General features: G+C 37.2%; 1 protein-coding gene across 1 annotated transcript in view; it reads right to left on the reverse strand.

Moving 5' to 3' along the window:
* Positions 1 to 13,461, reverse strand: part of LOC136035014 (intermembrane lipid transfer protein VPS13C-like) — a 186,927-nt gene that overhangs the window by 108,079 nt on the left and 65,387 nt on the right. The window contains exon 13 of the mRNA XM_065716595.1: positions 10,162 to 10,314. Coding sequence (XP_065572667.1) covers positions 10,162 to 10,314 — 153 coding nt within the window. The remainder of the gene's footprint in view (positions 1 to 10,161; positions 10,315 to 13,461) is intronic.

Raw genomic sequence — 13,461 nt, forward strand, 5'->3', positions numbered from 1 at the left:
ATTTCTGTTTCAAAAGCTAAAATTCGCGTTTAGAAAGGTATTAGGAAGGGTGGGGTATCATCGCCTCCGTTTTTGATAACAGTGTGCTAGAAGCCCAGAAGAAAGTTCAAACATTGTTTATTTTTCGAGGCCTTGATTTGTCATATTTAAATTACGCTGACAACGTTCTGAATCTCAGTCGGACCATTTCTGGTCTTGAGGAAATTTTGAGAATTTATGTTCCGAATATAGGAAAATAGGGCTTGAGTTTAAAGCTGAAAAGAGTGAAGTTGTGTCAATTAGTATGTCAAGCAATCGGCCCATCCCCAATATCATTTGTCTTAATGGTCATCTTGCTAAGCTGCCGCCAAGCATAAATTACCTTGAATTACCCATTGGAAGTGATTTAAAGCATACACGAGCACTTTTATTGGAATTAATAGGTGCTAAGCTTCGCAAGACATACGACCTGCTTGATCCTTGCAAAGCATGCCATAAAAGGAGAGTACTTTCTAAAATTTGTAGCGCCTTTTCTTTGTCCCATTTGTTAGCTTTGTCGCCTTTTTGGAATGTTTTTAGTACATAAAAAAAGGAGCTTGTCGGTCAATTGTTTCTACTGTTCCTACTGGGTGTACCTCTGTGGGCCAAAAATTTGCGTATGGTTTCTGCGTTATCGATCCGTTTGCTGTTGTCGTGTGAGTGTAGGTTATACTTTGAACAGAATCTGGATACTTCAAATAGTGTATTTACTGCCTTTTTATCAATGTTTTTCCTATTGAGGTTGCTTTTTGTTTCCTTCTTTTTTTCCCTTGCATGACCTTCTTTTTTTCCATTTTGAGACCATTATTGTGTCTTTATTGAGAATAAAGTTTCATTAGTTCATTCATTCATGTATATATGTATATATATATATATATATATATATATATATATATATATATATTATATATATATATATATATATATATATATATATATATATATATATATATATATATATATATATATATATATATATATATATATATATATATATATATATATATGTATATATATATATATATATATATAAAATACATATATATATATATATATATATATATATATATATATATATATATATATATATATTTTATATATATATATATATATATATATATATATATATATATATATATATATATATATATATATATATATATATATATATATACATCTATATATATAAAAATAAGTTGTCTGTGTGTGTGTGTGTCGACTGACGTCATGTTTGTGTGTCGACTGACGTCATGTTTGTCGACTGACGTCATTATAAGGATTGAGCTGTATGCGTCATGAAGTTGTTTGTCGACTGAGGTCATGTTTGTCAACTGATGAAATTACATACCGGGACACCGGGACACAAATGACGACTGGGACACAGGGAATAGGGAATATAAATGACGACCGGGACATAGGGACACAACTAAAACGGGGACGCCGGGGGCACAGGCGGGATACATAAATGACGACCGGGACACAGGGATTGTTCGAATAGAAATTACAGACCGGGACACAAATGACGACCGGGACACCAGGACACAGGGAATATGAATGACGACCGGGACACTCAAAGAGAAATTACAAACTGGGATACCGGGACACAAATGACGACCGGGACACAGGGAATATAAATGACGACCGGGACACAGGGACACATCATTAGAATAATGAGGTATAGATCTGAATACGGATTGTTTTTCCCACGGACAATTATATGTTGCATGTTCAAGAGTCAGTAAACCTGACAATCTATTTATATGCACAGACAATGGGACAGCGAAAAATGTTGTATATTCGCATGTTTTACGTAGTTAAAAACACACACACACACATATATATATATATATATATATATATATATATATATATATATATATATATATATATATATATATATATATATATATATATATATATATATATATATATATATATTCACAGGTGGGACACAGGGACAAAACTACAATGGCGCGTAACTAATATGGCGCTTAACGACTTACGCGCGCGGGGGGGCTTAGGGGGCGCGAAGCACCCCACCAACTAGGTGTTGGGGTGGCACGAAGCGCCACCCCAACAGCTAGTCTTCTATATATATATAGAAATTACATATAATTACATATATATATAAATTACAGACCGGGACACAAATGACGACCGGGACACCGGGACACAGGGAATATAAATGACGACCGGGACACTCAAAGAGAAATTACAAACTGGGATACCGGGACTTAAATGACGACCGGGACACAGGGAATATAAATGACGACCGGGACACATCATTAGAATAATGAGGTATAGATCTGAATACGGATAGTTTTTCCCATGGACAATTATATGTTGCATGTTCAAGAGTCAGTAAACCGGACAATCTATTTATATGCACAGACAATGGAACAGCGAAGAATGTTGTATATTCGCATGTTTTACATAGTTAAAAACATATATATATATATATATATATATATATATATATATATATATATATATATATATATATATATATATATATATATATATATATATATATATATATATATATCTCTATTCACAGGTGGGACACAGGGACACAACTACAATAGCGCGTAACTAATATGGCGCGTAACGACTTACGCGCGCGCGGGGGCTTGGGGGGGCGCGAAGCGCCCCACCAACTAGGTGATGGGGTTGCGCGAAGCGCCATCCCAACAGCTTGTCTTCCATATATATAAAAATAAGTTGTCTGTGTGTGTGTGTGTCGTGTGACGTCATGTTTGTGTGTCGACTGACGTCATGTTTGTCGACTGACGTCATGTTTGTCAACTGATGAAATTACATACCGGGACACCGGGACACAAATGACGACCGGGACACAGGGAATGTAAATGACGACCGGGAACCTCAAAGAGAAATTACAGACTGGGACACCCGGACACAAATTCCGACCGGGACACAGGGAGTATAAATGAAGACCGGGACACAGGGACACAACTACAACGGGGACGCCGGGGGCACGGGCGGGATATATAAATGACGACCGGGACACAGGGATTGTTCGAATAGAAATTACAGACCGGGGCACCAGGAAACAAATGACGACCAGGACACCGGGACACAGGGAATATAAATGACGACCGGGACACTCAAAGAGAAATTACAAACTGCGACACCGGGACACAAATGACGACCGAGACACAGGGAATATATATTACGACCGGGACACAGGGACACATCATTAAAATAATGAGGTATAGATCTGAATACGGATTGTTTTTCCCATGTTCAAGAGTCAGTAAACCTGATCAATCTATATATATATATATATATATATATATATATATATATATATATATATATATATATATATATATATATATCTATTTACAGGTGGGACACAAGGACACAACTACAATGGCGCGTAACTAATATGGCGCGTAACGACTTAAGCGCGCGGGGGGGGCTTGGGGGGCGCGAAGCGCCCTACCAACTAGGTGTTGGGGTGGCGCGAAGCGCCACCCCAACAGCTAGTATATATATATATATATATATATATATATATATATATATATATATATATATATATATATATATATCATATATATATATCACAAATTATCAAGAACTAATAGCTTTCAATGAGTATCTTAAAAACTAACACATTTTGTATGTTGAAACCTGAATGAAAAAAATATCTATCTTTTTATTTGGATATGTTGTAATTAAAATTTTACAGATTTTTTCCTGAAAAAAAGAGGGTTGAAAAACTAAAAAACATTTATGGGATCAACATTTCCCCGGTTTAAAAGATGAATATTTCGAATAAATATTTTTTACAGGAATTTTTCCCTTAAGCCCCCGCAGAAGGGCGACCCACCCAGGACACACGATGACATTGAACATCGTATATAAATAAAGAATGAGAAATCTTACCATTTAAACTCGACAAAAACCTCCTGGCAGCAATTGCCCTCCTCCTTCAAGAAATTTCCCAGTGTCGCTCATCATGTTCAATCCCTCCCCCCTTTTTTCACTACTGCTCCAGTAGGCATATGAATACAATCTTTTATGCTACATAGAAAAAGATAGTAGCAATGGGAGCTATCACACCCCACCACTAATATAGAAGACGTAGACAAAAAACATTTACGGGAAAAAGAGGGATTAGAGATAAGTTTTTACTACCAACACGCCGGCATGAGGCATTACTGCCTCTGAAACTGCAAAGAAAAGTTATCGTTTGACGCCATAAATTGCAGAAAATGATACCTTAATTTCGGCAAAATGTTTTCTATTAAATAACAAGAGCTAAGAGCTCATATGGCCCTTGTGACGAGGGCAGAAGAGCCAAGAGCTCATATGGTATGAGCTCTAGCAAAGTTCTAAGAATCAATTAGATTTATTTAAAGGGAAAATCAGAGGCTTAATGCCGGTCGGGATTTAAAATACGAGCTCTGAGTCACGAGGTCCTTCTAAGTATTAAAATTCATTAAGATCCGATCATCCACTCGTAAGTTATAAATACCTCATTTTTTCTAATCTTTCCTCTCCCTTCAGCCCCCCAGATGGTCTAAGCGGGGAAAACAAATTTACCATGTCAATTTGTGCAGGTCCCTGACATGCCTACCAATTTTCATCATCCTAGCACGTCCAGAAGCACCAAACTCACCAAAGGACTGAACCCCACCCCCTAACTCCCCCAAAGAGAGCGGATCCAGTATGATTAGGTCAATCACGTGTCTACAATATTTGCTTATTCTACCCACCAATTTTCATGCCGATTTCTACATTTTAAGCGTTTTCTAAGATTTCCGGTTTCCCCCTCCAACTCCCCCCTAAGTCAGCAGATCTGGTCAGGATTTGAAAAAAGAGCTCTCAGACATGAGTTCCTTCTATATATCAAATTTCATTATGATCCAGTAACCCGTTCTTAAGTTAAAATGCCTCAATTGTTCTAATTTTTCCGAATCAACACCCCCCAGCTCCTCCAAAGAGAACAGATCCGTTCCAATTATGTCAATCACATATCTATAACTTGTGCTTATTCTTCCCATCAAATTTCATCCCGATCTTTCCACTCTTAAGTGTTTTCCGAGATTTCTGTCTCCCCCCTACAACCCCCTATGTCCTCGGATCGGATTCGAATTGAAAATGGAGCATCTAAGACATAAGATCCTTCTATATATCAAGTTCCATTAAGATCCGATCACCCATTCGTAAAATAAAGCTACCTCAGTTTTTACGTTTTCCAAAAATTCCGGTTTCCACCTCCAACTCCCCCAATGTCACCGGATCCGGTCAGAATTTAAAATAAGGGCTCTAAAGCACAAGATCCTTCTAAACATCAAATTTCATTAAGATCTAATCACCTGTTCGTAAGCAAAAAATACCTCATTTTTTCTAATTTTTCCGAATTACTCCCCCTCCCCCAACTCCACCAAAGAGAGTGAATCTGGTCCGGTTATGTCAGTCACGTATCTTGGACATGTTTTAATTCTTCCCACCAGGTTTCATCCTGATCTCTCCGCTTTAACTGTTTTCTAAGATTCCCCCCCCCCAATGACGCTGGATCCAGTCGGTATTTAAGATAAGAGATCTGAGTTACAAGGTCCTTCTAAATATGAAATTTCATTAAGATCCGATCACTCTTTCGTAAGTTAAAATACATCATTTTTTCGAATTTTTCAGAATTAACCCTCTCCCTCCCCCAACTCCCTCAAATAGAGCGGCTCCGTTCCAATTATGTCAATCACGTATCTAGAACTTCTGCTTATTTTTCCCACCAAGTTTCATCCCGATTCCTCCACAATAAGCATTTTCCAAGATTTTAGGTCCCCTCCCCCCATCTCCCCCCAATGTCACCAGATCCGGTCGGGTTTTAAAACAAGAGCTTTGAGATAAGGTATCCTTCTAAATATCAATTCATTAAGATCCGATCACCAGTTCGTAAGTTAAAAATACCTCATTTTTTCTATTTTTTTCGATTTAACCGTCCCCCCACTCCCCCCTCCCCCAGATAATCGAATCGGGGGAACGACAATTTCTAATTTAATCTGGTCTGGTTCCTGATACGCCTGCCACATTTCATAGTCCTAGCTTACCTGGAAGTGCCTAAACTAGCAAAACTGGGACCGACAGACCGACAGAATTTGCGATCGCTATATGTCAAATGGTAGATACCAAGTGCCATAATAAGGTTTGTAGAGCATTCAATTTTCTTTGTAATAAACCTTCTTCCGATATTCTAGAACCACTGGTTTGATGCGATCACCCCTGGGATCCTTATGGGACCCATCACCTTTCTAAAAAAAAATCTTATTTTTATTCTGAATTTGATGCCATAATTTTCCTCAAAATCACTCACCCTTTTTGGGTTGCTTTCACCTTTCTTCGAAAATTAGGCACAGTTTCCCATACTAGTAACCTTTGATGGTTAACTTTAAATTCAATGAACTCAATGGAATCATGCTAAAAATTCAATTCTTTATTGTATTTAATATTTTGTAAACCACCATTTTTCAAGTTCTAGTCATTATTAGTACAAGTCGCTCCTTACTTACAGTTCGTTTCCATCAACTGTGTGATATATGTAAAAATATAAATAAAAGCCCGATATTTTCGTTTAAGCGTCGATAGAAACAAAGTTTCTGGCATCAACAATCTTTCATTCTGGTAAATTTCATAATGGTGCTCATGAACTGTGCATCCCCTGCACCTCTACATTGTTTGTGCCGGTAAGAATATAAAAAAAACAACTTACGATTCAAAACAAAACATTTTTCTGTTATAAGGACGAAACCATCGCCCCGTAGAATCCTTATTCAGGCTTAATTTAAATGAAGAAAGATTAGAAAGAAATCAACTCCTACCTCTCTCCTTTCCCAAACCCCTTTCTATGTTTATCTGAAGGCTAATTGAGACTTAACAATTTGTACATTAAATATGCTTTTGAGGTATCTGCCTCTTCCCCACGCCTACACAATGACTCACCGCCCAATGACTCCTTCATAAAAAGGTGATGTTCAATTATACATAGCTGCATAAAATCTTATGAAACACCAAGTGAAACAACTAAGTCAAATGATGAACTGAAACAAGTATCTTATATGCCCCCTCATCAATACCTCACTCTTTACACTATTAAACAAAAAAACAAGTTTTTTTAAATGAAAGTAAGGAGTGATATTAAAACTTAAAACGAACAGAAATTACTCCGTATATGAAAGGGGCTTTTCGTCCTCAACGCCTCGCTCTTTACGCTAAAGTTTGACTCTTTCTCTAAACTCAACTTCTTAAAAATTTAAAAAAACTTTAGTGTAAAGAGCGAGGCGTTGAGGACGAAAAGCCCCTTTCATATACGGAGTAATTTCTGTTCGTTTTAAGTTTTAATGTCGCTCCTTACTTTCATTTAAAAAAACTTGTTTTTTTTTTGTTTAATTTCTGGACGTTTTTAATTAATGCCTTTTTTTTATCTTGGCTCTCCGCGCATAAATAATTAAAACGAAATTTGCATATTAATTTTTTTGGGCTAAATGGGTTTTTCATAGTTATAATTGGAAGATCTTGAGAAAAAAGGAGCGAGAGAGGAGGCCTAGTTGCCCTCCAATTTTTTGATTACATGAAAAGGCAACTATAACTTTTAATTTTTTACTAACGTTTTCATAAATAAAAAATATACGTAACTTACGAATTAACTTACGTAGCGAACTTCTATATTCGTATGTTTTATTGCGTATATGAGGGGGCTCACCCCTCGTCGATACCTCGCTCTTTACACTAAAGCTTAAATTTTGTCCCAATTCCTTAAGAATGACCCCTGAATCACAAAGGCCGTAGAATAAATAGTTGAAATTACTAAAAATAATTTAGCGTAAAAAGCGAGGTATTACGAGGAGGTAAACCCCTCATATGGGTAATAATTTCTGTTCATTTTAAGTATTAATGCTGCTCCTCACTTTCAGTAGAAAAAACTTTTCATATTTATTTTTTCATTGTTTTTTTTAAATAATGCTAGAAAATCCTGCGCCCCCTCCATTGAAAGTCTCTAGCCCCATGAGAAGTTCCTTTATGGAAAGATCCTCCCACGTAACCCCCCCCCCCTCAACTCTCCCCCCAAACCAAAAAAATCCCCTTGAAAACGTCTGTACACTTCCCAGTAACCATTACCAAATGTAAACACAGGTCAAAGTTTGTAACTTGCAGCCCCTCCCACGGGACAGCGGGGGAGTAAGTCGTCCCCAAAGACAAAGTTATTAGGTTTTTCGACTATGGTGAATAAAATGGTTATCTGAGAATTTTGATCCGGTGACTTTGGGGAAAAAAAGAGAGTGGGAGGGGGCCTATGTGCCCTCCAATTTTTTTGGTTACTTAAGAAAGGGTACTAGAACTTTTAATTTTCGTTAGAATGAGCCCTTTTGTGACATTCTAGGACCACTGAGTCGATACGATCACCCCTGAAAAAAAAAAAACAAATAAACACGCATTCGTGATTTGTCTTCTGGCAAAAAATGCAAAATTCCACATTTTTGTCGATAAGGGCTATTTGTCGAAACTTCTACAACAAGGTTCTCTGATACGCTGAATCTGATGGTGTGATTTTCGTTAAGATCGTATGGCTTTTAGGGGGTATTTCCCCTTATTTTCTAAAAAGAGGCAAATTTTCTCGGGCTCGTAACTTTTGACGGGTAAGACTAATCTTGATGAAATTTATATATTTAAAATCAGGATTAAAATGCGATTCTTTTCATGTAATTATTGGCATCAAAATTCCATATTTTAGAGTTTTGGTTACTATTGAGCCGGGTCGCTCCTTACTAGAGTTCGTTACCACGAACTGTTTGAAAGCTTGAATTTTGTCCCAATTCTTTAAGAATGACCCCTGAACAAAAAAAAGCCATAGAATAATTAGTTGAAATTGCTAAAAATACTTTAGCGTAAAGAGAAAGGTATTGAAGAGGAGACGAGCCCCCTTGTATGTGTAATAATTCCTGTTCGTTTTAAGTTTAAAGCTCTTACGTCCAGTTGAAAAACTTTTTTTTATTTATTTTCTTGCTGTTGCTTTTAATAATGTTAAAAATTTATGAGCCCCCCTTAAGGAAATTCTCTTACCTCATGATAAATTCCTCCATGGAAAGATCCTCCCGCCTAACCCTCTTCCCCCGACATCCCCCCAAACAGGGATATTCATCAAAAGATCAGTACACGGACTACGTGTACGGACTACGTGACCTTTTAGGAACAAATACACCACCGTGCGGCATTACTTTCTCTGAAACTGGCTGGGGGGGGGGGGACCCAATTTATAGTTTTTCGATAATTTCAAATCGACTAGCTGTTTCAGAATCTTTAATTAACAGCAATATAGCCCCTCTTTGGGGAATAATCGAAGTTTGGTGCCACATAATAGCAGAAACATCACTTTCTGTGACACAATATTTTTGGCTGCTTAGAAAGATCGCTAGAGCTTTTAATTTAAACTCAAATGAGCCCTCTCCCAATTTAATAGGACCACTTTTTCGACATAACCATAATCTGGGAGAAAAAAAAACATGTATTACTGATCTTTTTCCTGGAAGAAAATGCAAAATTCCATATTTTGGTAGATAAGAGCTTGAACTGTCTACAATAGAAAGTCTCTTTCTAAGGGTTTTGATTGCTAATAGCCCGAGTCGTTCCTTACTTACTTTCCGTTACTACCAATTGCTTGATCAGCAAAATGTGAATTAGACAGTTAGACCGAAAATATGACTTTTAATATGTAATGGTTGTAATATGTAATATGTAATGTAATATATAATGTATGTATGTAATATGTAATGTTTAAACAATATGTAACTTATGCCACATTAGGTCAATTCTTAACATCAACCTACTCGGAAACGCAACTTGTCCCTTAACAGTATCTTTTTTTTTTAAACATTCAATAGTCTGCAAATTTGTCTAATGCTTAGTATTTTCTGTGTCTAGATATGGAAAGTAAATATGTAAACATGTTAAATAAGAACACATCTAAAATATATTCCTAAAAAAAGATTATTTCTGGCGAATGAATCCCCCCCCCCTACTCACTATAACAGGTTTTTTATCAATGTTCTTGTCGTAGCCTATTTGTAATTGGGATATAAATCACCTTTGATAATAATTTTGAAAGAATAAGCAACATACTCAACATAGATACCGGTTTCTGGTAGGATCAAATAGGATCCCTGCATATGCACATCAAGAGAAATCTTCATTTCCTTATTCTTTTTGGTATATTCTAACGCAGCAAGAGATTGTTGTACTGCTCCAACAGCTTGTTCTGCTTGGACCTTTAACCTGAAATACAGAAGTTATCCCCTTAAACAAAGTTACACTGGGTTCACATAGAACAGTTTATTTGCCAATTTGACAAATTTACTTGCATTTCAAGCCATTCATTGCGTCAAAAGAAATCAAGCTTTTAGTAGTCAAACATGCACATTTTTCTACATAACAGCAATAGCCATGAAAACTGCTATTTAGATATATATATATTTTTTTGCCGAAGCAACATCAACAGACATGGAAGAAACCACTTTGATGGTAACAAAATTCCAAAGTGTAAAAATCCTGTGTAAACATAACGGCAGTAAATATTGCTTATTGATGCATTTTATCTTGCTTACCGAATTTACTTTTTTCTGTGTGAACCCAGGATTAACGTAGATAAGCTTAATGATAAGTTCAGAAAAAAAGATGCCTCCATGTAAAACAGTTGTATGCCATAAAAAACTATTCCTATTGACTGTCTTCTCAAATGAAAGAATAACTTAGCTGACCATTGTCCAATCTGCTTTTTCTTCATGAAACTACTTACTTGTACTTTAATCACGATACAAGTTGAGCGGCAGCGCTCCCTGGAGCAACGGTGCAGACAGTTTAATTTCTCTAGTTTTATCGTGGATCGGTAGGCTTACTATTTCTAGTCAATCAGGATCCCGACGGCAGACAGCGGACATGATGACAGAATTCTTCGATTGGCACAATGTTCGTCTTGAGAGTACTAATCCGTGCCTTGGTATGTCCGCCCCATCGGCCCCAGCCCTTATTCCAGCCTCAAAGGGGCTTACAGCGTAGAGACTTTCGATCCTTCAGATCCTTTCAGAGTTTACTATGGGAAGGACTACCAAAGTGCGTCAAGGCTCAGGCCAGGGTTTTGCCTGCAGTCAAACTAGAGCAGGCAAGGGCGGTGCACTGTAGTTCCTACGTCGAGCTTCATCTGATAGTATTGATGGATCGAGTCGTTTGACTGTTGGTCATGTAATCACGACCCAAATGTTTGCATCAGGCGTTCAGTGCGTGTACCTCTCTAGCTTTCAGAGACCAGGTCTCATAACCAAACAGAAGCACAGAATGCATAAAGGCTTCATATATGCGTGACTTTTTTTCTTAATTCTGTCTTTACATTCATGTGAAGCATTTTTTATTGTTCATCATTACCCCTGAGATAGCTTTCAGACTTCAAGTATTTCTTTATTATAGGGTGAAGATCCATCCTTTTGTAGGCTGAGATACCGTCTTGTGTGTCTGAGCTTACCATAACAAGGAAATTCAATTTATAAACTCCACTTTAAGCACCTAATCATTCTCTTTCTTTCCTATTTTTAGTTTCTACATTTCTTCCTTTTAAATCACTCTATTTTTTCTTATCTGCTCTCTCCAAATGTTTATATATTTGTTCGTTCACACTGGCGGTCAAAAGCTGAACATAGAGAACAACGTACTGAACTTGTTTCAAAGTCACTCAAAAAACCAGGCTTTCAAAACTAGTAAGTTAAGAACTATCGCCTCCCGTTGAAAAATTAAAACATTAGGACTATTTAAACATAAGACAACAAAAACTTTGTATAGCGAATATAAGTCTTAAGTAGCATACCGTTACATAATGTCAACGTAAAACTACCGTAATTATACCACAAAACGGGATTTCTTGCTTATCTCACCATTTCCAGTGGAGTCTAGAGGAGTCACTGGACTCTTTACGGATATTTCGAGTGTAGCAATATGAAGCTCTTATTCTAACTTTGAAAGGCATATTCAATATTCCATGAAAAACTAGCTATTTTTACATGTGAGGTAGTAAGCGATTATCACACAATATTTATCACATTATGTATTCCCCAGAGATTTATTCTCCAGAATTAAACAGTATCCGAAATACTTGAAAGTCAGAGTTTTAAGCGTTGTTTCATTGGATTTCCATCAACGACACACTCAGAGATAAGGTGTTTTAGGGATTCGAGCACTGCACCAAATTATGAGCAAAAAAGACGTATTTTCTAGTAATTTGGAGGGTGTAATTAACATTCTAAGGAGCTTAGTCCCTCCCCTTACTGATTGATGAATTTCCCCTTTTTGATTAATATTGGCAAACATCAACTTGCTGATACAACATAACGACAAATAAACATTTGTCGACAACTTGTCGCTCTTACTCGTCTATCTTCTTTATGGCAATGTCCCCATCAAGCATTTCCCCGAAATCACTTTCGATCTAATAAGTACACAGTGCTCCGATAAGAAATTGACAGTACTCCGATAAAAATTGACAAGTAACTCTGTTAAGTCAAAATATTTAGACTGAACCTGCTAAAGAGAGACTTCATTCTCCCTGAAGTTCCTTTCCCTGTTGTGAGTGAGGAGAAATCACTAGGTGTCATTTTATCACATGATTGCACCTTTACTACCCGTAATAATAGTGACCCGTAAAGCTAACGTATCTCTGCAAACCCTTTCAAAAATGCGTCGCTTTGGATACAACGCCCACAGTCTTCTTCGGGCATACTTGCGATATGTACGCCCCATACTTGAATACGCCTGTTCCGTCTGGGGCCTGTCAGTATTAAGAACCACCTAACTAATGCAGGAACTGGAGAAACTTGAAAAACGGGCAACCAGGATCATCTGAGTAATAGCGACATTTCCTACAACGATGTCCTAGCAACCCTTGAAACCAAAGTTTGGAACTCCCTTTGTCTGACCTTATCCGAAGGTCTGGCAAAATGCTGCTGTCTAACCCTGCTCACCACGACATTTTACCCCAGAACCCCGACAGCCAGCCATACGAGACAGAAGCTAAAACTTGCGCCTGTGCGTGTTTGGACAAACCACTATCAGAACCCTTTCGTCTCTTTTTTACGTCATTATATAAAAGTGCATATAGTGCTCTCTCTCTTTTATAGCCGAATGTGTAAACAAATATTTGTGTCTCGAAAAAATAAAGAGATTTAGAAAGCGGAAAAAACTAAACTGTAAAAGAAAATCATTTTCTAATTCTCGGAGTTTAGATCCTAAAGGAATTGGTGATTCGCCACAACGCCTTTTTCATTTATCTTAAGATAGAAGGTTGGTACGGTAACGCACAAAATACAACGGGTAACGACAATGATAATTAAAGAAGCCCATTGCCTTCAAACGAACGTACTTCCCATTGGGTTGGCGAAA

The sequence above is a fragment of the Artemia franciscana genome, chromosome 13 (genome assembly GCF_032884065.1).
Source record: "Artemia franciscana chromosome 13, ASM3288406v1, whole genome shotgun sequence".
Lineage (NCBI taxonomy): Eukaryota > Metazoa > Arthropoda > Branchiopoda > Anostraca > Artemiidae > Artemia > Artemia franciscana.